The 27,081-nt window shown below is 36.1% G+C and overlaps 1 protein-coding gene across 1 annotated transcript in view; it reads right to left on the bottom strand.

Moving 5' to 3' along the window:
• OLA1 (Obg like ATPase 1) overlaps positions 1 to 27,081 on the bottom strand; it is a 101,074-nt gene that overhangs the window by 30,668 nt on the left and 43,325 nt on the right. The window contains exons 5-7 of the mRNA XM_026852437.1: positions 22,224 to 22,399; positions 9,623 to 9,703; positions 9,270 to 9,367 (exon numbers count right to left, since the gene is read on the bottom strand). Coding sequence (XP_026708238.1) covers positions 9,270 to 9,367; positions 9,623 to 9,703; positions 22,224 to 22,399 — 355 coding nt within the window. The remainder of the gene's footprint in view (positions 1 to 9,269; positions 9,368 to 9,622; positions 9,704 to 22,223; positions 22,400 to 27,081) is intronic.

Raw genomic sequence — 27,081 nt, 5'->3', positions numbered from 1 at the left:
CTGGGCAATTTGAGTGAACTATTTCACCTTATTTCCTTCTCTTTCTCTCATCAATATTATTACATCCAAAAATCACTGCAGTGACAGTGGCTGTGCTTGTAACACACGCCACAAAAAGTAAGGAAACAAAAAGTGTTCTACTTTATTAGTAACGATGTTTTTCATCAGGAACTTGAAATGTGAAAGGAATTTTGACACACAAACATCTACAGGCTTACAAGCACAGTCAAAATGGTTTGCTCTAAAATGAGTAAGAGTGAGATCATTAATGAACTATTTACCATTAGAAGTAGGATGTGAAATCTGAATCTGAGGTAATGATATTGTAGAGAGATGATAGCACTGATATGGTGGTTACTACTCTAGTCTCCAGAATCCCTGAGGACCTGCTGATGGGGTTGCATTGATGATGCTCAGGACTAACAACTCTGGACTGGAACATACTGTAAATCACAGAATCTGGTCCTCAGTATAAAAGCTGCCTTCTTAAGTTGCCTGCCCTTTCCGTTTCTTTCATTCTGTAACAAAGTGAGAAAAACATTGTTTCTCTTTCACTTTTCCCATTTCAGTGTTTAAGATTGCACTGGCTTGGAGTACTATGAAAAAGAGATGCCTATTCTCCTGAACAGAAGTTAGTCTGAATTTAAAAACATAAGCCATAAAAAGAAAGATGAGACGCTGAAGCTAAAAATCTCACTTCAGAGTATCAGAAAAGATACCAAGCTACTGAAAATTCTCAAACTCAGTTGCCAGTAAAACTAGTAGAGTAAAACTATATAAAACTATACACTGTCAAATGCTATGCTCTAACCTACAATAAACAAGAGGGAAACATTCTAAAGAACTGATTCAAAGAACTAGAAATCTGCATTCAGGCAAGCAAGCTGCACATTGCTTAGCCAACTAAGTCTGTGAGAGCAGTGTTCAGTGAAGGACCACAACTGCACACAACATACACTTAAATCACTCCAAGCAGATTTGGAAAGCCTTTGAAAAAAGAAAACTGACAGAACACATATTTTCTTGGCAGACATCATTCAGGAGATAAATTACTGATAGAATTCCATTAAAAAATCTGCAATTACTAGACAGTATCAGTACTTTTATTGGGTAACTTGATTTTAAAGTAGAAAACATTTCCCAAAAACATTTTGTCTATGATTTCACCAGCACCAACATTTTCAGGGTAACAGTAAGGAAAACTGAGACATACAGCACAAGTTTTCCAAACAGCGGAAAGTAAGTAGTAGAAAATTGAAGGAAGCCCTTTACGCACCATAATGGGAAGAAAGAAGAGCACTTATTAGGCTCTGCTTTATCCAAATCCACTACGCAATAATGAAATTGCTACTCATACATATTTCAGCATCACAGGTTTGTTTCTGAGCAATTTAAGCAGTCTTTGAAGTTTGAAAAGGATGTTGTATCTCATGATCCATCCAGTCAGGAAAATGTTGCATTGCAATGATTTTGCAACAAAGTTCACAATGTCTTTCACAGTGCCATCACATAACATTTTTCTGTGGAAATCTCTCTCTTCACTGCTCATGATCTACACACTGAATGATGCACAGTTGTGTAATGAATTGATTATTTTTTCCTCTAGTACTATATATCGAGTAAGATGTGTTTATAAAGATGACAAAAATATTTATTGAAAAGTCCCAATTCCAATGAAAACCGGGAGGAAACAAAGTTCTAAAGTGTTCAGACAGTATATACAAATAAAGATGCCCCTTCCTGCCCTGCACAGGCTTGGATCACTGTATAAGTAGTTAAGTTTTTGCTTGTTGAAAGCCATCATCTGCTGCTTTAGATTTTGCCTATGAAAATCCAAGTGTTTAAATAAAATATCACACTTGATTCATACTTGATTCTCCAAACTGCCACGGCAGATTAAAAGAAGTATTATTAGCAGGTAGCAATTCATACGAATACACAAGCAAACTATAAAACTAGTGGAGCATCCGAACTCAAAGCTGTGGTTGTTCAATGTTACAACTGCACCCACAGAACTGTGTGCAAACAGCTCAAATTATGATGATGACAGCCAAAAAAAATAAAAACACTGCAAAGAGCATCTGGAGAGAGAAGAAAAGAAACAGAAGATGGGAAGCAAAGCTGAACTGTTCAAAAGGAGGTTTGGTATGACCTGCAGCTGGCAAGACAGCGATCATACACACAGCACTGAAGTTGAAAAGTTACTTATAGCTGCTTTCACTCAGCACAGCCTTACCGATACAAAGCATCAGGACACAGTTCGTTACTCTGACAGTATAATCAGCTTGATGCACACGGATACTCTCAGAGAATACCAGAGGCTCGCTGGGGTATGGCTGTGTCAGGCTGGTGTTTGGTGTTGTGGTATGCTGGGCTCTCATGTATCACAAAATTGCAGAAACTGTTCTTCATTACTCTGGTCATCTTGTTCTCTATAGTCTGTGGCCTTTGAGGAGTTGTAAGAATAGCCTGAAACTACCTTTATCTGCCCCGGACAGGCCTTCCCAAAAACCGGGAGGTTCCACTGCACCACCACCCCCCTTCTTACCAGTTTCAAGACTCAAAATACCCAAAATAAATTACTGAAGTTTTATTTCCTGACTTCACAACCTACACTTTAGCTATTTATAAGCACCATGTTGTAACCAGGTGGATTGAAACTTCTGAAAAAAGCTTCATCAGACAGCATTCCCCATGTTTAAAATATCCCAGAAACTTTTTATTTGGAAAGATTTACTGTCCTAATGCTTAGGAGCCAAGACGTTTTGTTTGGTGCGGAGCAAACTTGGTATCAGATATAAACTATGGCACTCATGCAAAACTCCATCCAAATCAGAAATTAGTGTCCTCAGCAGCAAAACTGGTCAAACTTAACACTGGAGTCTCAGTGATTTAATCTCTTCCCATAACCCACAGCACCTGCATACAAGTGGATCACTGGAGTGAGGCTAGACTTTTTCTGGAAGGTGTTTTTGTGTCTGGGGCAAGGCTACACACTGGACCCGAGAGCAGGGATCCATCTTCCCCATGCTTAAAGACATATCCCCAACACCTGCTGCTACCCAAACAATATGCATTCACATTCAGACAGGGGACTCCAGAGGGGGAGGCAAAGGAAAGCAAAGCAAAGCAGGAAGTCTGATGACAGAAATCATCCAGACCAAACGATCTGGAGTGGAACTAAGCCAGCAAGAATAGGATGAAATCAGAGAAGAGGGAGAGTCAATCTGGCAAAGACCCATGGAGAACATGTCAGCTGGGAAAAGGGTAGCAAATGAAGTTTGGGATAGACAGAACAATTAAATGAAAAGTCACTGGAATTGGCACAACAGAAGTCTACAAGAAGTCAACTGGCAATGTCAGGCAAAGGTGCTGGAAAGAAGAGGTCACCATTAGGTTGATGGATGATAAATTAATACATATTCACTAATTAATTTGTATAAGACATAAAGAATAACTGTATTAAGCAAATAGCATGCACTATTGCCTACTACAGTAGGTAAGTGCCCTATGAAAATGAAAACATACGTCATCCTCTAGTTAAAACAACCTGAGCTGTAAGGTACTCTCAATCAGGCAGTAAAGGTGCAACAGGAAGCCCAAATTCTGGATCTTGTAAACTTTTGAGTTTCTGACTTCACAACTTGTGTATGCAAAACTCCATTTATACGCAGATAATATAAATCACCTTTTAATATTTTAAAAAATCAGCAGTAAGGCAGAGACAAGAAGTGCAACATATTTTTAAAATATTAATTTTTCCAAATCTGTCAGCATAGAAAACAATCTTAAAATCATTAGGCAGTTATGTCAAGAAAACACCTCAATATCACGATGGCATTACAACTTCTGATTTAAATAATTCTACATCGAATACATTCGCAAATATATTTATAAAATTAAAGTTTATTTACCTAAATATTCATGACTATCACCTACAGGGTATTTAAATATACACTTACCATAATTCAAAAAATAGATGTAATTCAGAAACTGAAGGTAGTGGAAACTGCATTCTGTCCTCACTCAGGTATCTGGCTACAAAACTAATATGCTGGTGTTTGCAAATAACTGTTTGCTTTAAGTGAGGTAATTCTGTTAATGAACCTCTGTGGTGCAGAGATAAACAGCAACATCCCTCATTTTACAAGAGGAACAACTTTTAAGTATTTGGTCCAAATGGGAATTTATTTGTTCTTAGCAAAATTTGCAAAGTTCATCAATTTCAGACAGCATTTGAAAAGGATTGAAACTTGGACAGTGAAAGGAGATTATGTTTCTGTGGGACTAAGACAGAAATGTTTCACACTTCTATGGAGCCACCATATTTCTAGTTGCAAAAGAGACGGAGTTGGGCTGTAGCTCTTCTTTCCCTAACTTTATTTCCTGCAAATTTATTTACTAAGGTTCCTAAATGTACATATCCTTATACTGCTTGTTAAACAGTGTTTTGCTTCAAGGTATGTCATGATGTCATGTTACTATTATAATTTCCATTAATCTTTATTTCTCTTAAAGTGTCTTTTTGAAAGGTCTCAAACCAAAATGCAGGTAAAATAATAAGAAGAACTTTCACTAATTTTTATTTTTACCATGGAGATAAAATATTTATTGCTAACCAATTTAAGAGGAGTCTGTACAAAAGCAGTATCTCCAGGGCTTCTCAAAAATTAGACATTATTTAAGGGTGGAAGCGGAGGTTTATGACCACATGGGAGTTTTGTTGTTGAGCTTCAAGTTTTCTTTTCTTGTTTTTAACAGGGTACTGAAGCCATGGAAACCTTTTGAATAGCACTACTTCTCCTGTCACCATCCTCTTGCTCTACCAGGACAGGACATGGCCTTGCTCTTTTGATAAGACAGTGAACACACAACTATTAGATCTATTCCATGATTGGGCACATACCCACAGAAATACAACCAAGAACACCAAGTCTCCATTTGCCACCAGGTAATAACTTTCATTCCTAGTTAGCTTAAAAGTGAAAAACTGAGTGAAGCATATTAATTCATACTCAAATCTATTGAGTCTTCCTGTACTTTACCCTTGATATTTCTTTCTTGATGTCAGATTCTCCCTCCCCTCCTCTTTTTTAATATTTGGAACATCTGAAGCAATATGGAAATGATGAATAAAAAAGGATTATTCACTCTCATACTACAAGATCTAAGAAGCATCAAATGAAATTATGATGTGACAGATCCAAAACAAGCATAAGGAAGTACTTCTCCATATAGCACATAGTTAAACTGTGGAAGTCCTTGCTTCAGGATATTGGGATGCCAAAAGTATACTTGAGTTCAAAAGGTCAGTGGCTAAATTCATAGAATAAAAATCAGTCAAAAATTATTAACCACAAGTATATCATATCTGGCTTAGTCAGTTCCACAATAACAGATTGCAAAAAGCTGGACACATATACTCTGTTTGCTTAATCTGTTCCTATAATCTTCCCTGGACATCTGTTAGTGGCCTGTCAGAAACATGATACCAAACAACATAGACCCTTCATCTGACCTAATTATACCTCTTCTATCTTAAGAACATTAAAAATGCCATAAAAATTAACAGGAAAAAGGTTGTTTATTATGACGTCTATACCATCTTTCTAAATAACGCAGGAAATACTTCAAGAAAGGTACCCTATTCCATCAACACCCAACTTATTTTTGTTAACAGAATGTCTACCATAACATTTTAAGAAACAAGCCCTTTAAAGTAACATTAACATTTGGATATTCAACAATTCTGAATGACGTTAGAGAAAACAATGTTCAAAAATCCATATCAAGTCTCAGATGACTTAATTATGATGCTATAGATACTAGAAAATATTTAGCAGCATAATCAGCTCTATAAATTACAGTCTATGCATAGGATGAAAAAATTTGCTTTTTAGTCCTGAGAAGTTGAGTCAAAAGATCAGTCTATGCAGCTTTGACACATACAGTATTCCTTGTGCTCACTGTAAAGAGTAAGTCCAAAATACAATAGCATGGGCCACTACATATGCTCATTAATTAGCTCAATATATTTCATAATTGGAATCCATATTATGACCTGCTAAAAGCATCCTCTTTAGCAAGACTAAAATGTAGTCCTTCACCTTTAACTAGGTGAAGGACTGATAAATTTCATGTCCTGGATTTATGTGACATCCTGTGACTCAGAAAGCAGTTTTAACTGAAAATTAAGAGGCTTATTGAGAATTCTTTCATGGTAAAACTCAAATACATGTATACCATGTTAAGGTACTAGATCCATATAAAAACCATTAGGAATTATTAAAAGAAGGGCTTAAGCATTCATTTAGAGCACAGCAATATGTAGTAAGAATGGTTTCAGTGGATTCCCCCATACAACATCATGATTACTGTCATCTGATCATAACACAAGTGCGACTAACACAGCTGCCATGTCAGCTTCTCTTCAGGGGCTAGGTCTTAATCATAAATCAGCTGAATGACTAATTCAACATTGTTAAAACCAGCAAGTAACTGCTTGGAGCCATTCCAGTTTTTACATCTTTCAAAAGGTCAACACACCTACTCAAACACACAATAGTCCTATCTTTCACAGTGTTTTCTTCTCTTCTTGGATTGAAAAATAATATGTTAGCACTTGTGTTTTAACTAACAATTAAAATGTTCATTAATTCTGAAAGAGTGACCCAGTAAAGCAATTTTAGTTTGCGCCTCTACCCACAATCAAAAAGCCTCTCCTCTCCTTTGCCATTTTAAACACTCTGATGGTTGTAAAAGTCTTATGAAAACATTTTACTGCTGAGTTTCCTGCATTAACTTCACTTTTGTTATAGTAATATTATGAATTAAGTTCAGAAATAAACTTTTCAAGTTGAACGACTAGTCTAAATGTGGCTTGCATTTCAAATATGAACCTCTACTCCTCAAAATAATAATAAAAATCACAAATTAAGTGGCATCTAACAGTAAAATATATCCTAATCATTTACATCTGCTTGCACCACACAAATGACAAAAGCCTACCGTTAGCATCCTTCATAGAAAACATTTATTCTGCTCTTAAATATAAAAGCTATGTTGCATAAACAGAGGATTTAAAGCTGTGGCAGAGTGGCTGAATGAAAGAAAATGGCAATCTTTCTGGTTCTAGTAGATGCCTTTCCCTATCACACAATGTTTCCCACTCATAAATACATGACAAATACTTCCTCAATCATTTTTTACGAGCAGGGATGCACAGGGGGTAGTCAATGGCTAGCTTGAGGGAAAATAGGAACAGCAGGAGGCAGAAACTGTACTGAAAATGGCTATGTGGTAAATTCTCTTCTGGAACATCACTCAGCTACCCAGGCTTTGATCTTTCAGCTACAATTACACTCACATCCATGAGATGTGGGTATACTTTTTAAAAACTAAATCATTAATTGTAATAGAAACAGTTAAACCATTTCATTATATGACTCCTCAACTCAAACATCTGATCTTTTACAAATTAAAAATTGCAATTTATACAAAGATTTGCTTTCAATTGAGTTTAACTATGTCATCATCACAACTAGTCTCACAAAAAACATGGGGTGACTGGCGACAGCTAAATCACAGACTGGCGTCTCCTAAGTAGTCTGTCTACCATTAGGGTCTGGGAAATGGTATTTACTGTACAATTAGAGCCAGTGAGCTCTACCTGTAATCATCCAAATACAGGTGCGCAGATCCTTTTTTGGACAGGGAAACCAACTCATCCATTTTCACATAAACTTCCACGTGTATACTGTTATAGTGAACCTTAGGAAACCTCAATATTTGTACTTCAAAAAAAATATCACCTGACAGTAACAGAGCAAATACTACTATCCTGATTTTAAAGACTTCCTTGCTTAGAATCACTTTTAATGTTTAAATCATCAAAAGCATTCAAAGGAGGAACAAATTTAAAATTATAAAATTTGGTCAAATATAAAAAGCTTACATTATGACATTGGTTATCAAGATTATTCCAAGGTCTGCATTTTGAGCTGAAAGGCTTTGTTATTAAATAGGTTAAATTTTGTTCTTTAATAGTAACACAAAATGTCTCGGAGTATCAGAAGGACAGTTTTAGTTGCAGTAATTTCACAGAATTTATTCTAATGATTTATTGGAGTTAACCATCTGACATTAATTATTGTTTTGGCTTCCAGTCTATGAATGTTTATTTTTCAGTTTAAAGCCTTCTCACTCTTTGATATCATATGGAAATGAGAATTTTTAATGGAAAATTGAAACCATGTGCATCTAAGTACTTAATGAAGTACAGGGAGAAACAGAGGGTGTACTTCAGGAGAATTCAGATATTCCGCTTTAGATACTTTTGATTTGTTTGGATGAGTAACATGCATATATCTGTTCACAAACATACGTTTATACATCTTCAAAGTATCTCACAAGTACAACATTTAAGGATCTGAATACTAAGAAAAGGTTTGTTTCTTGGTTATTTTTTAAATTAAATATACTGCCATAGGTTTTTTTTCATTGTATACTACTTAATCTGTTCCCTCCTCCACAAACCTTTATCTGTTTATCCCACCTAGAGCTTCCAATGACATGCTAAATGCTGTACCTCTTAACAGCAGATTCCCACCATATGTCTACCATGTTAGGACTGGATCTTCATCCAGTTCATTGAATGTCTGATAGACTGATTTCGCAACCACCATGTACTTAAGTCATAATATTGATGCCAGGAATACCTGACTAAAATCTGTGCTGTTCAAGGCATTAAAGCCCATGAAAAGAGGCCTGTAAACCTTAAGCAAACAGAAGCAGTGGCAAGGAAGCCAGGCACCCAACTACAAACAGAAGAGTACTGTTAAAATAAGAAATTTTGCCACATTTGAAAGAGTGCTCTGCAATTCACATAGCTTTAGTCCTCTGTCATTCAATTCATTCCTTCGCAATGAAAAAGATGTTGCTCAATCAGCATTATATAAAACGATAAAACTATATGTTTATTTAAATAAGAACTTCTAAATCAAATCTATTTTTTTCACAGTTAATGGATTCATGTGAAAACAAAAAAGGAAAGCATATTCTTTTCTATTCTGCACTTTCATTCAGGGCTTCGCCATATGCATTATGCTCCCATTGACATGCTACTTAACTACAAGTAACAAAAGTGCAACGTTAGTTTTTATTCCTCTTAATTAATGTCCTTTGTGATCTTCAACATACAAGAAAATATTCACCATTGAAAAATGTGAAATAGAAACATCGATTTAGATATTTAACCTGAACACACTCACCACTTGTTTTTCTTTCTAATGTAGTCTTTTTCAGAGAGGTTAACCAAGTAGATCATCGGTTTTGAAGTAAAAAACAAATGTTTGTTCAAAACATCAATCTAGAAGTGAAAATACAGGAGGAGAATTTTACAAACAAGATATACCAACTTGAGTTAATTTTATGACCATTCTCCTCATGGCATGTCTGAGAAGGCAACAGAATTAAAGTGTAATATATAGATCACTAACAAACACCGAATGGGCTGATAAATTTAGCATTGAATACAATATGAAATCTAAAAAAACCCTTAAAAAAATACAGTAACAGGTAGCAAAATTAAAAGTCAATTCATGGGATAATATTTATAGCCTACCTCTTTGTCATTCCAATCATGATAGAAGCGGACAGCTTTCTTTTCATCTATTACCCATGTCTTGATTTTGCACATTACATCCTATGCAAGATCAAGAAAAAACAAAGTCAAAAACTCAGCTGGATATCAGACCATTCATTCTCTTCCATAAACAAGGCGTGTGTATGTTAAGATTCAAAATTAAAAATTTGATAATGCCTCTTAAAAACAAATTTTTACTCTCCCAGAAAAATAGAAACTGCTGCTTTAGAAGTCACTACAGACCAATATCGATTATTAAAGCAATACAAATCCCACAATTAAGAGGTTAAATACACAATACTCAAGTATTATCTCTCACCACTATGAAAATTAGCAGAGTTCATAAAATATATGTAAAAATCAGTACATTTTAGATTGCTTTTCAAACTCAGTAAGACGCGACATTTCAGCATCCAGCAGGAGAGACCACGTACAATATAAACATGCCATTAAGAAAAGGGAATAGGTGGGAAAAAACACAGCAAATATCTTTTTTTTTAAATTGTGAGCAAAAGAAATTGAGCCTATTATTGATGATCCACCCTTCAAGAAATTAATTCAAATGGCCAAAGCCCTTTTTATTCCACATTAATTTTTCGCCAACACCTTCTCCCTCCCCCCCCCAAATGAAACCTGCCAAAGCCTCCATTACACAATGGCAAGAGCCTTGCACTGGTGACCTCCAACCAGCTGCATTCACTTTCAGAACATCTCTCTCGGCAGGAAATCTAAAGGCCTTTTAGTTAGCAAGCTAGTGTGCATTCAGAAGGAGTAACTGCAGGAAGAGCCCAATGTGCTTTGTTTCTCTGGCCTTTCTTCACAGAAAGATTAATCATCTGTGAAATGGAAACGGCAAACAGCAAGTGACACAAACTGAACCCTTCAAGCCTTTCCTCATCAGTTTTGTGGTCGTGAATCCGAAAGCTGCGTGTGGCACGGTTCTCCTTACAGGCAGGTGTTAATAAAAGGCTCTTGGGTCTGAAAGGTCAAACTCGGCTCTTCTAGGAGTAGTACATTTTAGAGTTGCCTATTTTTTGTTGTAGATAATTTATGATCATGCTTTAAATAATGCATTTTTAGGTTATAATTGACACAACTGAGAATTAGAATCTTTAAAATACAAGGAAACATTCCCTAAACCATTGAGCACAGGGTTTTTGTGCTTAATGCTATGCAGTTGAAGTACATTTATAAACAACCACAAACAACATCAGTATTTACTACAGTCTTTTCCAGTCTTGCAGTTGCTTTAGTGAAGAAAAAAAAAAAAAAAAAAAAAAAAAAAAAAGGAAAAGCTCTTCTAAATCTTCAGATCCTGATTTGAAACCCTCCAGGAACAGGACTCCCCACAGATTTTAACAAGGAAGGGGCAAGCTAAAACTTTTAATGAAATCTAACATGTTCTGCCTAAGAATAATCACTTTTACTCTCCTATAACTGAATTTCACTCATAAATGTTTAAAAGTGGCTAATATAACACCATTTCCTACAAGGAGAAGATCAAAGTGCTATATTACAAATGCATTATGATTAAAAAAGCACTGTGCAGCTTTGCTATTAACTGTTCTTTAAACCCTAAAAGGCTTCCCATAGATCTCACTTGGCACTGCATATACAACCTTTGACAAGTAATGTAGACCATTTTTATTCATTGCCTAAAATTGTAGGCAATTATGTGCGTCACACTGGCCACCTGCAAATTCTGAATGCCTGCTCCAGTTGTCAGAGCAAAAAACTAATGTCGGAGGGGATTAATCTAGGGGGAGAGAGTCCTCTTTAATGGCTCCAGCAGGTGAAATGGCCCAGCTGGTTACTATGATGAGTGGCCAGAACAGCTTATGTAGAGACATGCAACAAGATTACACATGAAGAAGAAAACAGTGGTACCATCTTATCTTTAACCCTATGTGCTTTTTATTTCTTAATTAATCAGCATAAACAAGATAAAGGAAGCAATTCTAGCAATAGGTACATTTCATTTAAGACCTTTATCCTCTGCTTTTGTTTAAATAGATATATAAAAATCATCACAATCTCCAAGATTCCTGTTCAGCAGTGAAGGAATTCCAATTACACACTGTTTCGGGTTTTAAACTACTACTGTAGGCACCCACCACATGGCTTTCAGCATTACAGTTCCCCCACAATAGCAACGCATTACTCCATATAAATTGGAATCGATAAAAAATTGACAGAAAAAAAACATTATAGCACAAGTTATCAAAGCCAATCTTTTAGGCTTAAGCAGCAAGGAAATGGTTTTTAATCACACGGTAAGGGTAGCTACAAAATATACAACCTCCAGAAAATTTCAAGCATCAACGCAGCAAATAAAGTTTGCTCTTTCTAAAGCCTATCTAGAGCACACAGCAGACAATCAGAACTTCTCTTCAGCATTCACCTGCTACTTACAGTAACACATCTACAACCACTTTGGTACAGACTTAATTTTTCAGAGTTCTCATTTGGGTACCTGATTTGATGCTGTTTGCAACTGTTGTTGTAAAGGAGTAATTACACGGCTAACTTCTGCAGGGAAGGCTGACTGGCAACTGAATATGCCAGTGACAACCAACAGCTATGTATTTGCAATTTTATTTTGGTTTTACAGAGAAGGTGACAAAGTATTGGAAAACTTTATTTAGCTTAAAGGATGGAAACTTAAAGCACATAACAGTGTTTATGTCTGAAGCTGGTGAGGCAATAAGACACAAGGTAAAAATCTAGAAATTCAGCCAAAGTCAATTTTCTTTGACGGACTGTCTGGGCAGTTAACCATGCAGAATGTAAGGTAGACAGTCCAGAAAAGAAAAAACAAAAAAAAAAAAAAAAAAGAAAAAAAAAAGAGAGAGATGAACTCAGAAGCCCCTGCATCAATGGTGGTGTTCCATTTAAATGAGATTTTATATGATCCCTTAACAAGAAATCATTAAATACTAGTGACAATATGAAGAAAGGCAGTTGTTTCCACATACTACTACTTCACTCAGCTGCCCCAATAGTCAAACACACAAAAAGCAAGAAGTAAATTTTCAGGTTATATCTCATATAGCACCATTTTTAGTTTTATTAATTGCTTCTGTTTAGGCCTGGTGAAAGAGTATGAAGTGACCTTTTTATCTTCACTATCACTGTAACAGTCATTTAAAACACATTTAATCACTACTCTAGTTAACTCTGAGATGCTTAATAACAGAATACAGAGCAATGATCCACTTTGTTTTATTAGAACTGGCCTCCCCAGTTGCACACTTCGAGGTCAATCTGTCACCAGCAGAATGATCCACTTCTTGTTTGATGAGAGGCATATTCTTGTTCTGTTTTTCAGCTAGCAACATTAGAGCAAGGACCATTTAAAAAGCCATCAAAACCCCCTCCAAAATCCAATTTACTTACAGTTGCAAAGGCATTTGAAATACGGCAAACTTCGGGAATATCAAATACCACTGTTTTAAACACCAGTTAATTTCTGACTATATCTGTGGCAATATATTTAGTACATATAAATACTATAGTATATTTAGCTATATGCAATACAGTGATTTTACATCCTGCTGTCATTTTCCAAAGGTGGAAAGTAGTCAACCCACAAATGATATGCAGGAATTTTACAGTAAATCCCAACAGTATAAAATACTATAAAGAAATACATTTAAATTGCATTTAGGAGATTTGTCAAGACATGCTCATGAGATACTGTAGAAAAATGTGCATACATTAATAAACTCTCTGGATGGATGATAGTAATAATGTGTGTCAATGCCAAATTCTTCTTACAGCATGAGGGACTAAACTGAAACTTGGAAAACTCACTTGCCTACTTGGCATCAGAGAATTGTGAGTTTTTTGTTGTAAATTATCAGGGCATGTAATTAACTTCCGCAAATTTAATAAAGAAGTAAGCAGTTGTGAGGATTATCACTTCACACTTCAAAGTGCAAGTGAATTCTCCGTGATCCTGCAGGCAGTGCAAAAGTCACCGCTACTACAGAGAGTAACTGAGTACAGTAGGCTTTTTTTTTTTCCCCTCATCAAGGGAGATGTTTTGGGGAAGCATAGTGTTGCTCAACACCTTATTCATACCCTTCAAAACTTCCAAGATGTAATAACTGTCCAGATCCCAGTAAACACTTCAAAATCAGTTAAACAGTTATTAAAATGCTTCAATTGTCCAAAATTCTATCATTTTCACTGCTCTGCACCTCACAAAAGCTCTAAGGAATACCTGAAACATAATCTGTAGCTCTTAGCTCCTCATTTCATACAGAAGTCCAATCAGTACAACATATCAATAATGAAGGTAGTAGTGTATAATTAATATATTCAACTTCCCGAAAGAATCTAGCTCAGTGACGTATTTAATTCAAAAAATACTGCTTACACTAAACAGAGTCAACACCACCTAACCAGTAGGTCTCAGAATGTAACTGTAAACAGAAATTCCAATAAGCATGTTTCTGGTGGCACTCCAAACAAATTATTTGCATTTTGCTAGTTATCATCTTTCATCAACAGCCAAAAATAGATCACGTTAATGACACAGATTCTGAGAATAGTAAATTACTAACAACATGAATCATGTCTGTAGTGACCAGAGCTGCTAGACAGATTTAACAAAAGCAAACAGGGTTTTTTTCAATATAATAAATTCAAGTTCATACACTTGATGGGTGAGTGACAAGGGAAGGTGGATACAGTATTTACCAGGTAGAGGACTTCCCCTTGTGAGAGTGCCTGAGAAGACTTGAGGATAGCAAGCAAATGTACTGCACTGTAACTAAAAGACTAATACAGTCTTTGAGTATATAAACAGGCAAATGTCCAGTATGAATAATTCTACATTTTTATCTGAAATACTGAAAAACTGAAGAAAAAGAGAGGTTTTCAAAAAGTACTTATACATGAAGACTCAATGTGCTTAAATCTTATGATTTTATTCTTACTGCATTTCATATATATAGGTAACAAAAAAAAAAAAAAAAAAATTAAATGAGTGGATGTTGAAGCTTGACAAATACAGACTAAAGCTTTGTCTAAACAGTAAAGATAATCACTGGCACAGCTTATGCAAGTTACAGTAATTTATATCTAGCTAGGAAATTTTTAAATAAAGTTTAATTTTTCCCCCTAAGATATATATTCCATTTTAACCACAATTGTGAGAATTAAATTGGGATATACAAGAGATCAAACTAGATAATAATTAGCATTCCATCTGGCCTTCAAAATAGTTATGATGTTTTTTTCAGATACATATAAATATGCCATTTGAGGTAGAGTACTCATAACTAAACTGTGCTCCACCAAACCCAGTTTATTGTATGCACACCAATTTCCTTGTTAACACAAGGTGTACGGTGTGTACCATGCCTACTGTCGTCCTACTCGTGGTTTTCCTTGGAAACCTTTTTCAGTTCAATTTAGCATAGCCTCAGCAATCTGCTCTTCCTGGAGGTTTTCCGGCAATTTAAGAGTGAGGCTGAAGCGACAATGTAAGAATTTATTGTAAAAACAATATTTAAAACCAGAGGTATTTTAAAATTATAATTAAGACAAATTTTGCAGCTTAAAAAAAAGCTAGATCATGTTTTTCTGTTGTGTAAAGTGCTTAAATAAGCTGTAGCAGCTGGGTGCAATAAAGAGAACAAGTCAGGTACTGCATCAACTGGAGTGACAATGAGCTCCTCTGTGGTACAAAACAATATCTAATCTCTTACAATTCCCTTGCTTACTGACTTTAATAAAAATACAATAGGAGAAGTAATGGATTTAGGACAAGTGTATTATCCTTCCTTCTATTCAATACCTTCTAAGAGAGCCAGTACAAGCTGTACATGATACAAGATTTACCCAGAGCTAGATGCCAATAATGTTTATGAACCACAGCAAGTACTTTCACCCAAAACATCCTGCAAGTATTCCAGGCAATGTAATTCATGTCAATAATCCCCAAATTCTCCTGTGTTGATCATGCTTGTGAGTTCTAAGGCATTATACTTAAAATCATATAGCCACTTGTAGCTTCTCAAAGAAAAAAGCAGGCAAGAATACAGAAAGCAATCTATTGACAAGTGATTATTTCTAGCAGTTCACAAATGTAGAACAGGGAAATCACATGGAAAAGTAAAATGAACTCCAGAGTTCCACTCAACTTTTCTTACTGCATTAATCTACACATACTTATTTTCAAATAAATCCATGTGTGAATGCGTTTGTTCTAGATATTAAGCCAATTGAAAAAGGTGTCTTTTTCAGAACAACTATTCATATATGGAGTTACTTGGGCATATGTATATACTATTTAAAAATTACAGCATGGCTTAGATCTAGATATACCCAAAGAGACATTATTTACAAAAGTAATTATTATAAGCCACTGTTCAAATCTACACAGTAAAGATCAGCCTTGACAGAAAGTATTTAAGGATTGACTTCTCTTTGTTTACTGGTAATACCAGAAGAAATCCAAATGTTTATTTACACATTATGTACTTTTAAGTCAGGCTTTACTACAGATTAATTCACAAACATCTGCTGTGAAAATTTTCCTGTTACATTCAAATGTTCTCCAGAATAAAATTTAATTTCCTCTAAATACCACATTAAGCACAGTAAATGGTCCACTAAAGATTTTAGGCATAATTATATGCATTAAGAATATAAATATTTTCTCAATTTCCTATGGTTTAACATTTAAGTTACTAATTTTAACAGCCATCAGCAGTAAGTATGTCAACAGTGTATACGTATGCTGTTCCTTTTCCTCCATCTCCAGTGGAACAAACTGGACTCTCAAACTCTCCTCACAAAGAGAGACCAAAGAAACTGGAGGCGGGGGGGAATTACAATTCATCACTGTATTTATCTTCAACTTGAAATGAAAGAAAGGTGAAAATTCCCAACTGACATCATCAGTTAGAGGAAATAAGTGTTCACCCATCCGTGAGAACTCTGGCAAGTGCTTGCAGCACGAGGTCAGCAAATTCTGCTCGGCGCCATCCCATTCATCAGAATATCGCAGTAAGGAAAGATTTTCACTCCGTTTTCACCTAGTATGTATTGGTAATGAGAAGAAACTGAATCTACCAAGTCTCTGCTGTTTGTTAAGTATCTCCCATGCCATACTGGTAATTTTAAATGAACGACAACAAAAAAAAATCTTTCCATTACCATATTATCAGGACCAAGAAGCTAAATGGAATGGATGAGGAAGAAGGGGATTAAAGCTACTTAAAACATTATTAAGAAGATTTTGCTTTACTCCTCATAGTACATATATACTGACAGATACTTACACTCCATGTCATTGTATCAATTATTAGGTTCATCACCCATCACAGTAACAAAACAAAGCTTAATGCCCTCCTTGTAAGTTAAATATGCACTAGATAGTTCTGGTACTATTACATTAAAAATGAAATCTCTAACTGTTCTTTTCCTAATTGCAATTACTGTTGCTCTTACAAAATGTGATTTGAAAAACTAATCTTATTTTTAAATTGACAGACTTTAACAATGGAATTTAGATATCTCACATGACTTATAGAAGCACCCCTCATTCAACTGAAAACTCAAAGTTCAAATGCAGTGAACATTGATCCTGACCTACTGTAAAAGCCATCTTTCAAAACTGGAAGCTTAAACACTGTGGACATTGATACTGACCCTAAAGATTTGTCTTCATATCTCTAACATTAATAATCTGCGTGAACTCAACTATAAATAACATTCTTGCAGTAAGATATATAAATCACGATACCATTACCACTAAGAATTATTCTGCACTGGAATTCAAAATCTGATGCACTAACAAAGGGCTGAAGGAACAGCTATCTACCACAGAGGGTCAGTCTCTAAGGACTAGAATTGAATCACATGGGAACAGTAATGCAAGAGAATCCTGCAATAATGTTCACTTAACTATATTACAGTGTATTAACTGCAAGACTTCTGTCTCCAGGCCTGAAAATCCCATATATTTAAAAAAATGTATAGTTTTAAAATAGGTCTTAAAATTTGTACATTCTGATCTATAAATTAATATGTATTTGATTTTACTCTGAAATATCCTGCTACGCAAAATGACAGATGAATAATAAGCTAATAATAAAGTTTAACTCACTATCTTTCTCATATCTTTGCAGATACCAGCATCAGACAGATTTAAAATATGAAATCACAACTACTCTGATTGCTTTCTGAAAGTATATTTATACTGTTTTAATACATGCAAATAACAGGGGTATTTTTATTCTATAATGTCTCTTTAGAAAGTTAGAGCCAAAATAATATCTAAAGGTATACTGAGTCTAAATGACTAATACCCTTATTAAAGGAAGACAGTCATTTCTAAGAAGGCAGTGAGAACACTTGCAAAACAGACAAAAACGTACGTGTAAAGGAAGCTATTCAAAGCCTATGGCAACATTACATGTTGCTGATCTCGGACCGCATTGTATCATTGATTTAAGTAGAACTCGAAAATTATTTCATTGATGGCTCCTTAACAGCAGTTGGCTATTTTATTTCTGCTGACAGGGGATTGAGAAATCAATTCTCTGAGAGACAGGATGAACAGTTAACACTGTATTCAACTGCAAGCCAGGTCACTGCACAAAGGTGAACTTACCAACTGTATGCAACGTGGGCTTGCATGAAGGAAAAATACTAATTAACAAGTTAGAACACAGGTGTGAGAAGGCAGGCAATCAAATACAAATCTCAGATTTAAGAACTGTTGACTGATATAGATTGACAATTTTCTCTTTTTTCCCTCCTAAACCTTTTGGAGATTTCAGACTATCAAGTTACACTTGTGGAGGCTTACTGATAGAATTCTCTAACACAAACAATTCATATTTATAAAATAAGAATGACGACTTCTACTTTGAGTTAGGTTTCATGAAACACACAGTGAAATCCCCTTTGATGCCAACAATAAGATTACATAGGTCACACGTTGATCATAGCTTCTCTGAAATCAGTAACTTTTCCTTAGCTTTCATATTAAGGTTATTTGCTATATTCAGGAGACTACCAAAGGAAAAATATACATGACTAAGATCAATATTAGTTCTTTTTCTTTCCTCACCTTCTTTCTCTAACATTTTATAGTGTTCTTCCTCAATAGATCTCAAAGTGCTCTCAAAAAAAGTGGAAAGAAACAAAAAATGCAATTCAAGTGCTAGTTCTCTTCAGCAGAGGAAAGCAAGCCAGTGAAAGGTCTGAAAGTGATACAGGTAAGAAAGCTTGCAATACATTTATCTGAATGAACCACATAACTTTCACAACTCTCAGCCAGTTAAAATTCTTAAGATGTTCTCAGGTGTCTTTACCAAGCTACTCCCAAAAGGATGTGAAAAGGAAAACAACGAAAAAGAGACTAATATTTTAACACTGTGCCTTAAAAATAAAACAAAACCCAAACCAACCTATAAATACTGGTTTTTTCCCTTGTAACCCCCTAGTTTTCCTGAAAGGGAAAAAGACCAGGAACACTCAGAGGACAAACAAGACCCATTTGTTGCACACCTCTGCTACGGAAAGAACAGAATATTAGCAATATTAGAATAGTATATTATACTGGTAAATAACTTAAAAAGTGAAATACTGAAAAGTTCTCTTCCAGTGCCTCCCTTCCCCCACCCCCTTTTTTGGACAACAACCTGTTTGAAAAAAAGTATTAGTTCTAGTCTATAATGTCTCTTAATTACTTTTCTGCCCTGGAAAGAAGCAGCCTTGAACAGTAGGCGCAAGCTGCACGTAAACAACATTATAAATTGTGCTGGACAGGGAAATCTCTCTGTGCCCAATAAGCTAACTGCAAAATGCAACAGATTCGAGAAATGCAGAATGATCAAACAGGCAAAAGACACTCCTAACATTTGGCTACTGCTTTAGGGAGGCAAAGTCTCTTAACTGTTTTGTTCACCAATACCATATGGTTTCTCTCCTAGACCCGTAAGTCATTTACCACACAGTTAATCACACAGTACACTATGAAAATGCAGCCATAGGCCTTCTCTGCAACAGAAAACGTTAAAAGGAAAATAGACAAAGCAAGCTGTACAGGAGTGCCTCACAACCCACTGGCTGAACATCTAAATAAACCCCTCTAGTAGCTGGAAAAAAACCCAAAAATCACTGTTACAATCTTACAACCACACAGATCTATTTGTAGAAGCCATGTAACTAGGCCTAAGGATTGATTTTACCCAGAAAAAAAGTAACCAGGAAGAGCTTTCACATGCCTTTAGCATAAAAAGAGTCCATTTTACTAAGTCTACTGTCTACCTTACAATTCAAGCATGTAAGTCACAAAGGAAAACAAGCAAGAAGGTCTAAGATCAGCAGGACTCACAGACATGATGCCCCACAGCACTTCCCTGAAGGGATTCCCTAGGGACTGTAGTAGGTGCAGCCTTTGTCTAAAGGGGAACATTAATTTGTGCCCCTCTGCTCTGTTCAGCCACCCCTTTCCATGAAACAAAGCCATTTAATGCCTTTGAAACCTCTATTGTTGTTAACAAACTCAGCTGAGACTGGCCAAGTCTAACAGCTGTTACTGAGAACAGAACTGGTGGAAGAGCAACATGACTTCAAGAACCTTGTGTTTTCTGCGCATCTGTTAAAAAGAAAGGATAAAAGCAGCAAGGAATGACAAGAAGTGTAGCTTACAAACACAAGATAACACAGTCATTTTGACAGGTGAACTACAGATGAAATAACAGTTTGGAGACTGAAGGAAGAAGCAAAGAAAAGGATGAGAAATTGTAGCTGGGTAAAGAGAGATTAATAAAGCAGATTAAAAAAATTAGTTGATTTAAACTACATTTCTAGATTTGAGGTTTTTATTTACTGCCTCCCTTGATTTGAGAATAATCTGACATTTTCTGTTTTCAAACACACACCAACTTCCTATAGTTAAAACATGAGTAAGAACATCTCTGTCATACAACAGTAACTGTACCTACCACCCACTACACTTACATGATGACTATTAAGAATTTTATTTAAAACACACTTGAGTTATGTCTCTCTGCAGTCACAAAAATGCTGACTTCTTCCTTAGCGCAGGAAGACTATGATATGAAACCCTCAAAGCATCCAGATGTACATTCAAAAACTTGATGAGAACATCTCCAATGTGAGAAGCCAAACAAAGCTGTTTCCAAAGACAGCCACACAAGAAAGTAAGCAATAAGAGCTCAAGACTGGGGCAGAACAGCATCACAACGCTCCTCATTTTCATCATCTCATACCGATGTAAAATTTAGCCTTGGGCTGAATTTTGAATTTGCCATGGACAGGATTTTTGCTTGCCCCTTTCTTTAATGTGAATTAAAAGGTGAAAGATGCTATTTGAAACTGTAGGCATAAGCTGCACTATTCCTCTAAGCAGGTGCAACTTTTTGTAAAAGATAAAAATCACTGTCCACATGTGCTCAAGGTTGGATTGACACATCAGCTAAGACCTTAAAGGAAGCATAACTGCTTCTCTCTCTGGGGTTGCAGGAAAGCCTTCATATCATCCAACAACAGCTATTTTTTCTGACTTAGACCAATCAGGGAATAAATACTTTCCAAGACAGAAGACTAGTTCTTCACCAACAGAAGCTACCAAAGTAGCAATTTTTAACACTACATCATGAAGATCAACATCTTGGAGGAATGTTCACTTTCAATTCCTATTCACTTTCAAACACTAGGTAGGGCCAATAAATTTCCTTGCACTTCAATGCTAATAAACTAAAACACCAGCACTGATATGACATTTTTTTTTACTACTTGGTATCTAAAAAGCCATGGGAGAAAACAGTATTTTTTTACTACTTAATTGTTAAGCATAAATAGTCTATTTACACACTGATAAGCTGTAGTAATTAGATAATGCACTTTATATACCACCTGAAATATTTATAGAAGATTAATGAAATAAAATTTAATGACTACTGACAAAGTGTAGCAGACTCAAAAGTCAACTGGCAGTAAAATAATCATTTACAAAAATATACTCTGAAGTTGGTAATTATTATACATTTCTGATTTACAAAGAAACACCACTACTACCCTGAGATAATTGAGCTCATTTAAACAGGTTTCCACAACATTCTAAAATTAATTTCAACCAGCAGTCTTTATTTAACATGCACTAAAAGAAACAAAGTGCAACCACACCAAGAAAACACATTCACTTGATGGCTACAGAAATACTAGTACCAACATCAGACTAGAACAGCAAGAATAATTCAGAAGTGACTGTTGGACTTTGAACTACAACTAAACACTGATATAAGTTTGACAAAGCATTAGCAATTCTCATATAAAACTATATTAGCAAGAAAATAACAGTTACATTTTAAAAATTGTAACGAGCTTTATCACTGTCAACACAGCAAATATTAATTCTGATAATTTTTCAACTCATAATAAAAATTACGTTAAACTACACACAAAAATAGTAGTAGTGTTTTGTATTATACATGTGGGAGACCAATGATGAAACCCAAACCCACAAAAATTTCAATTCAATAGAGAGTACTTAATGACCTACTTTTATAGGTCATATATATATACTTACATATTCAGGTTTTAATTTTTTGTCTCCTCCTCTTACAGCTACTTTTTCAAGCTTGTCTATACTCTGCATGATCAGCTCCTCATCTTTAAGTCTAAGTTCTTCATGTATTATTTCAATGTCACGAACAGGATCTACACTTCCTTCAACATGAGTGATATCATCATCTTCAAATGCTCCTAAAACAAAAGAACACTTAAATTACATATTAAGCTAAAAACACAAGAAATATATATTTACAACATACTATTAAGGGTCACAAGAGTTTGAGATGAAAAAAGTAAAGTCAGTAGGCCTGTCATACTGTCACCTGCAATATTTTATATCATACTGGTTTAGTCTGTTAATTTATATGCCAACTCCAGAAACCAAAGCTTTATACAGATACTTAAAAGCACTAGCACTTTGTCATTTCAGGAGTGCACTTAACACATCTTTAAGAGTTTCTTATACATAGGAACAGGCCACAGCACTTTCCTGAAAATAGGTACCACTGTATTTAACAGTATCTAACCTAGCAGTAGCAAACATAGTAGCTAAATTGAACATGGCAGAACATTTTAATACACACAGTAATGACTAAAAGACTTATGGAAAGAAAACCTTACAAATCACCCCGACAGCTCTCACTGGCGGACCAATTTTATGCATTAAGAAAAAAAGAAGTTCTAGACAAAGAATTCTGAAGTTCTGAACGACTCTTAGTGTTTCCAAGGGAAACAGAGCTTGGAAAAAAAAGGCCTGAAATCATCTGGCAGACCTTGTCCCTGTTTCAATCTACTTTATCACTGCGGTTCTGACGGTGATTAGATAATGAACCACTCAGACACACAATTTACACAGCAGCTAATTTCATCGGCCTGATTTGAGGGTATGGTTTTTAGGGGGCCATCAAAGAAGCAGATGAAGGTGCATTTGTCATATATGAGTGACAACCATTCACACTATCTGAACAAAATGGTGCTGGCCCTTATTAGAAACACATGCTATTATCACATATTTAAAGTGCAGTTGAAGCCATAATTTCAAATTGCCAACTGGAAACATAAGGGTAAAACAACCAGATATTACTGAAGCATGTGTGCTGACTTCATGCCCTTCTGAAGACAATCTGGCAACATACTTCAACTAGGATTTAAATTATCAGATAAGCACCATCACCAAAAAAACCCCAAGGCCCCCAAAAGCAATACATATTTAAAAAATAAAAATATGAACAATTAAAACCAGTTTATTACTTATTCTTGCATCAATTTTCAGAGTATTTGCATTCATATCCTGTAACATTAAAGATATGCCTGAGAAATCAACCACAAAAATAATTTTATATTAATATCACCAAAATGAAAATCAACTGATTTTTCATATGAGAAAAAAACCCCAAGGCATTTCTTATACTGAATATAAGACAGGAAACAAGATAAACTACAAATAATCCCTTAACTGATATAGAGAAAAATGAGCTTTTTTGTTGTCATGCACATCTTAAACTTCATCATTTCTTTTAACTTACTGAAAACAGTGGGTTTGGCAATATAGATTTTATATCAAAACACATGGTACACAGGTTTAAAATGTTGTTGACAGTCAAATGTCAAAATAATTTTCACATAAACTTATGAAGAGTCTTTAAAACAGTGGTTACCAGAAATTTCCTCCTCTCACATCAGATGCCTCTCTCCAAAGATGATTAATGAGCTTCCTTGGTACAAGGAAAATCACCTCAGCAACAGATCCAACTCTGACAGTTGTGATGGGAGAACAGGCTGCTCCGTCAAATGGAAACTCACTACACTAACCCATACCAATGCCAGGCAATTCAGGAAGAGATACTGTAGTCTTTGCCTTCCATAAATCCCTATCTGCACACCTGACTTAATGGGACATGGGCTGTTCAGATGAACAAATACTAGAAAAAATGTAACAGCTCTGTTCTGATTTACAAGAAAAATATTGAATAAAAAGGGGGAAAAAGTAGGAAGATGTTACCATACAGATCTGCCGTTTGAACCCAGACGGCAACTGAGCACCACACAGACACTCCCTCACTCCTTCCCCTTCAGGAATGGGAAGGAATCAAGATAAAGGCAGGGAAGAATTACTCACCCATTATGGTCAGGGGCAAAAGACAAACTCATTAGGAGAAGGAAAAGAACACCAATTTAATTCAAACACTTACAACATCATCACTTAACAGAGTAGGACAGTGAGAAGCATTACCACATCTTAAAACCCCCTTCTGCTAACCCTAACCCTCCACCCCTGTCTTCTTCCCAGGATCACCTTTGCTCCCAATTTCTCTGTCTCCTCCCCTGCAGCAGCGCAGAGGGGCAGGGGATGGTATTATGGTCAGTCCACTGCTTCTTCCTCCTCAGGGGGAAGATTCCTCACACTTTTCACCTGCTCCAGCACAGAGTCCCTCTCACAGGAGACAGTCCTCCACAAACTCTCTCCAGTGTGAGTCCTCCCATGGGTCACAGCTCTTTCAGAGCTGCTCTGGCATGGATCTCTCCTGCACATTGCAATCCTCTCAGTGCCAAACTACAACAGTGGGGGCTTCTTCCCATGGAGTCCCAGCCTTCTTCAGGCACAGTCATCTGCTCCAGTGTGGGGTCCTCCACAGGGTGCAGGTAGGCACCTACTCCACCATGGACTTCCATAAACTCCATGGGGGGTGGCCCTGATGTCTCACTGTCGGATACAGGGAGAGGTTTCTGCTCCAGCCCACCTGACCCCCCTTCCTCCTCCTTTCTTCCACTGACCTCAGTGTTTGCACAGGTGTCCTCCTGGCAAATCCCCCTCCCAGGTTCCCCTTCTTAAATACATTACAATAGAGGTGCAGCCACTGTTGCTAACTGGCTCGGCCTTGGTGCAGAGAAGGGTCCAATTTGGAGCTCTGAGAGCTCTGAGAAGCCTCTCGCAGGGGGCCATCACTGTAGTCCACTCTTCCACTACCAAAAACCCTGCCATACACACATAAAGCCAGCACACAATCAAAGAAAAGTCTACCTGCCCAACCTTCTCAACAGATGAGTAGTATTTATGCAGCTAAAAAAGTAGGTTATCTTTCTTCCTGGTATCAAGAAAAAAAGTGTCCATTACCATCTACATAATATATTTGCATTTTGTTTACATCTTTCTTCTATATTTGGTGTCCATGGGTTTAAGAAACAACAAAAAAAAAGCTCCATAACTGTAAAGATCTTGCATTTAGAACATAAAAAGTAAAGCAAACAGCCTGTTTTGGTCTTAAGAAACAATGACATTTTTCTGAAAAAGCAAGTGTAAGGTAAATTAGTCAATAATAACAAAACACAGCTGATATATTACTCTTATTTTTCCACTGTCTTAATAGTAAAATACTTCTTCAGCAATTATCTTCACTTCTTCACAACTTCCCATACCTTTCCACTAAAAAAATCTGTTCTCTATTCACTAAAAAACTATTAATTCTGTTCCACCCCCATAAAACAATCTATACATTTCACCTTTGCTCTCCTCTCAGTGCACTAAATGCTTCAACTCATGAACACTTCAACATTCTGCCAGAGTTTCCTTCAAGTCTCTTCCTCCCATCAGCCATCCTCACGCCCATGTCAGCAGCCATCCTGCAGCTCATTTATGCAACATCAATGACAAAAGACCCATATGTGGTAACAGGCAGTTGCTTGGTCAGGTAAGGAGTCCCTCTACTGAGCTGATGATTCAAGGGAACAATTTAGCTGCCTCTCCTCCTCACTGGGTCACTTGACTCTTCTTGTGGAAGAAATGAACACTAGTTGCATGTTAAAGATAGTGCAACACCTGTACAGTGAACAAGATGCACAAAGTGGACACAGGCCATGAACCTTGAGTAAGCAGTAGTATAAGTAGTTAATATAGAGCACTACGTAAAAAAGCAGCCCATTGAAAATGAAAAGGACCCACTAAAATATGCTGAACTGGAAGAGGCAGGGAGGATGTGAGGTAGGTCTTGAGATGCAAGATCACATCAAACAGATGAGAATTTCAGTTTTCTGAAGGAACAGGTAAGATTATCTTGGGTATCACAAAGAAAAAAAAATACCAGCTAGCTGATGGACATATAGCACTCTGAAGAAGGCAAATGAAAAATAAACATAGAGAAAGCAATGCTGGTATTGGCTTGGCTGATACTGATCACTGATTAGAACAGCATCAGTGATTAAAAATAATGGTGACAGGGAGAAAAGGATCTGGTAGTCTTGTTTTGATCTCAAACCAATAACTAGCTCAAGCAAGCTTGGTAGAAAAACAAGGGAGGAAAGGTTCCCTGAGAAATCATACTAACGGGGCATCCAGGTGAGGAGGAAGATGAATAGAATGGGATAGTTGCATACAAACAGAAAGCACAAACACCTCTCAGAGGTAAAACCCATTTCAATTATGAGCTGTGTTCAAATATAGTGAACCTCAAACACAATGTGTCTTGTCTTCTTATTGACATCATGAGGGCTCAACTTCTGTAAATATGATGGATCTTTCCATGGTTAGAAACTTGCCTACACACTATCCTCTGCAGCATACTCACACCTGCCAGGCTACTGGTTGCTGAGATCTGTGATCTAGCTTCCTAAGGTTTCATTTTAAATAATTCAGTATTTTTAAACTTATGCTAAAAAAAGTTGTCTTTTTAAAAATGTAATATTCTGGAATTTCATCAAACAATAAACTGATCTAACTATGCCACTTATTTCCAGAAAGATGAAATAATACTAATTTTAAAATATATTTAATATTAACTTCTCCAAAACTAGCCATACCATAGCATTCACAAGACAGTATAGCCTATGGACAACGACCTTCTCCAATGAATATAATGAGAATCTATTTTCTTCCCGTG

Source organism: Athene cunicularia, assembly GCF_003259725.1.
Source record: "Athene cunicularia isolate RWA chromosome 7 unlocalized genomic scaffold, athCun1 chr7_part1, whole genome shotgun sequence".
In the NCBI taxonomy this organism is placed as follows: domain Eukaryota; kingdom Metazoa; phylum Chordata; class Aves; order Strigiformes; family Strigidae; genus Athene; species Athene cunicularia.
This window is presented reverse-complemented; position numbering and strand designations above follow the sequence as displayed.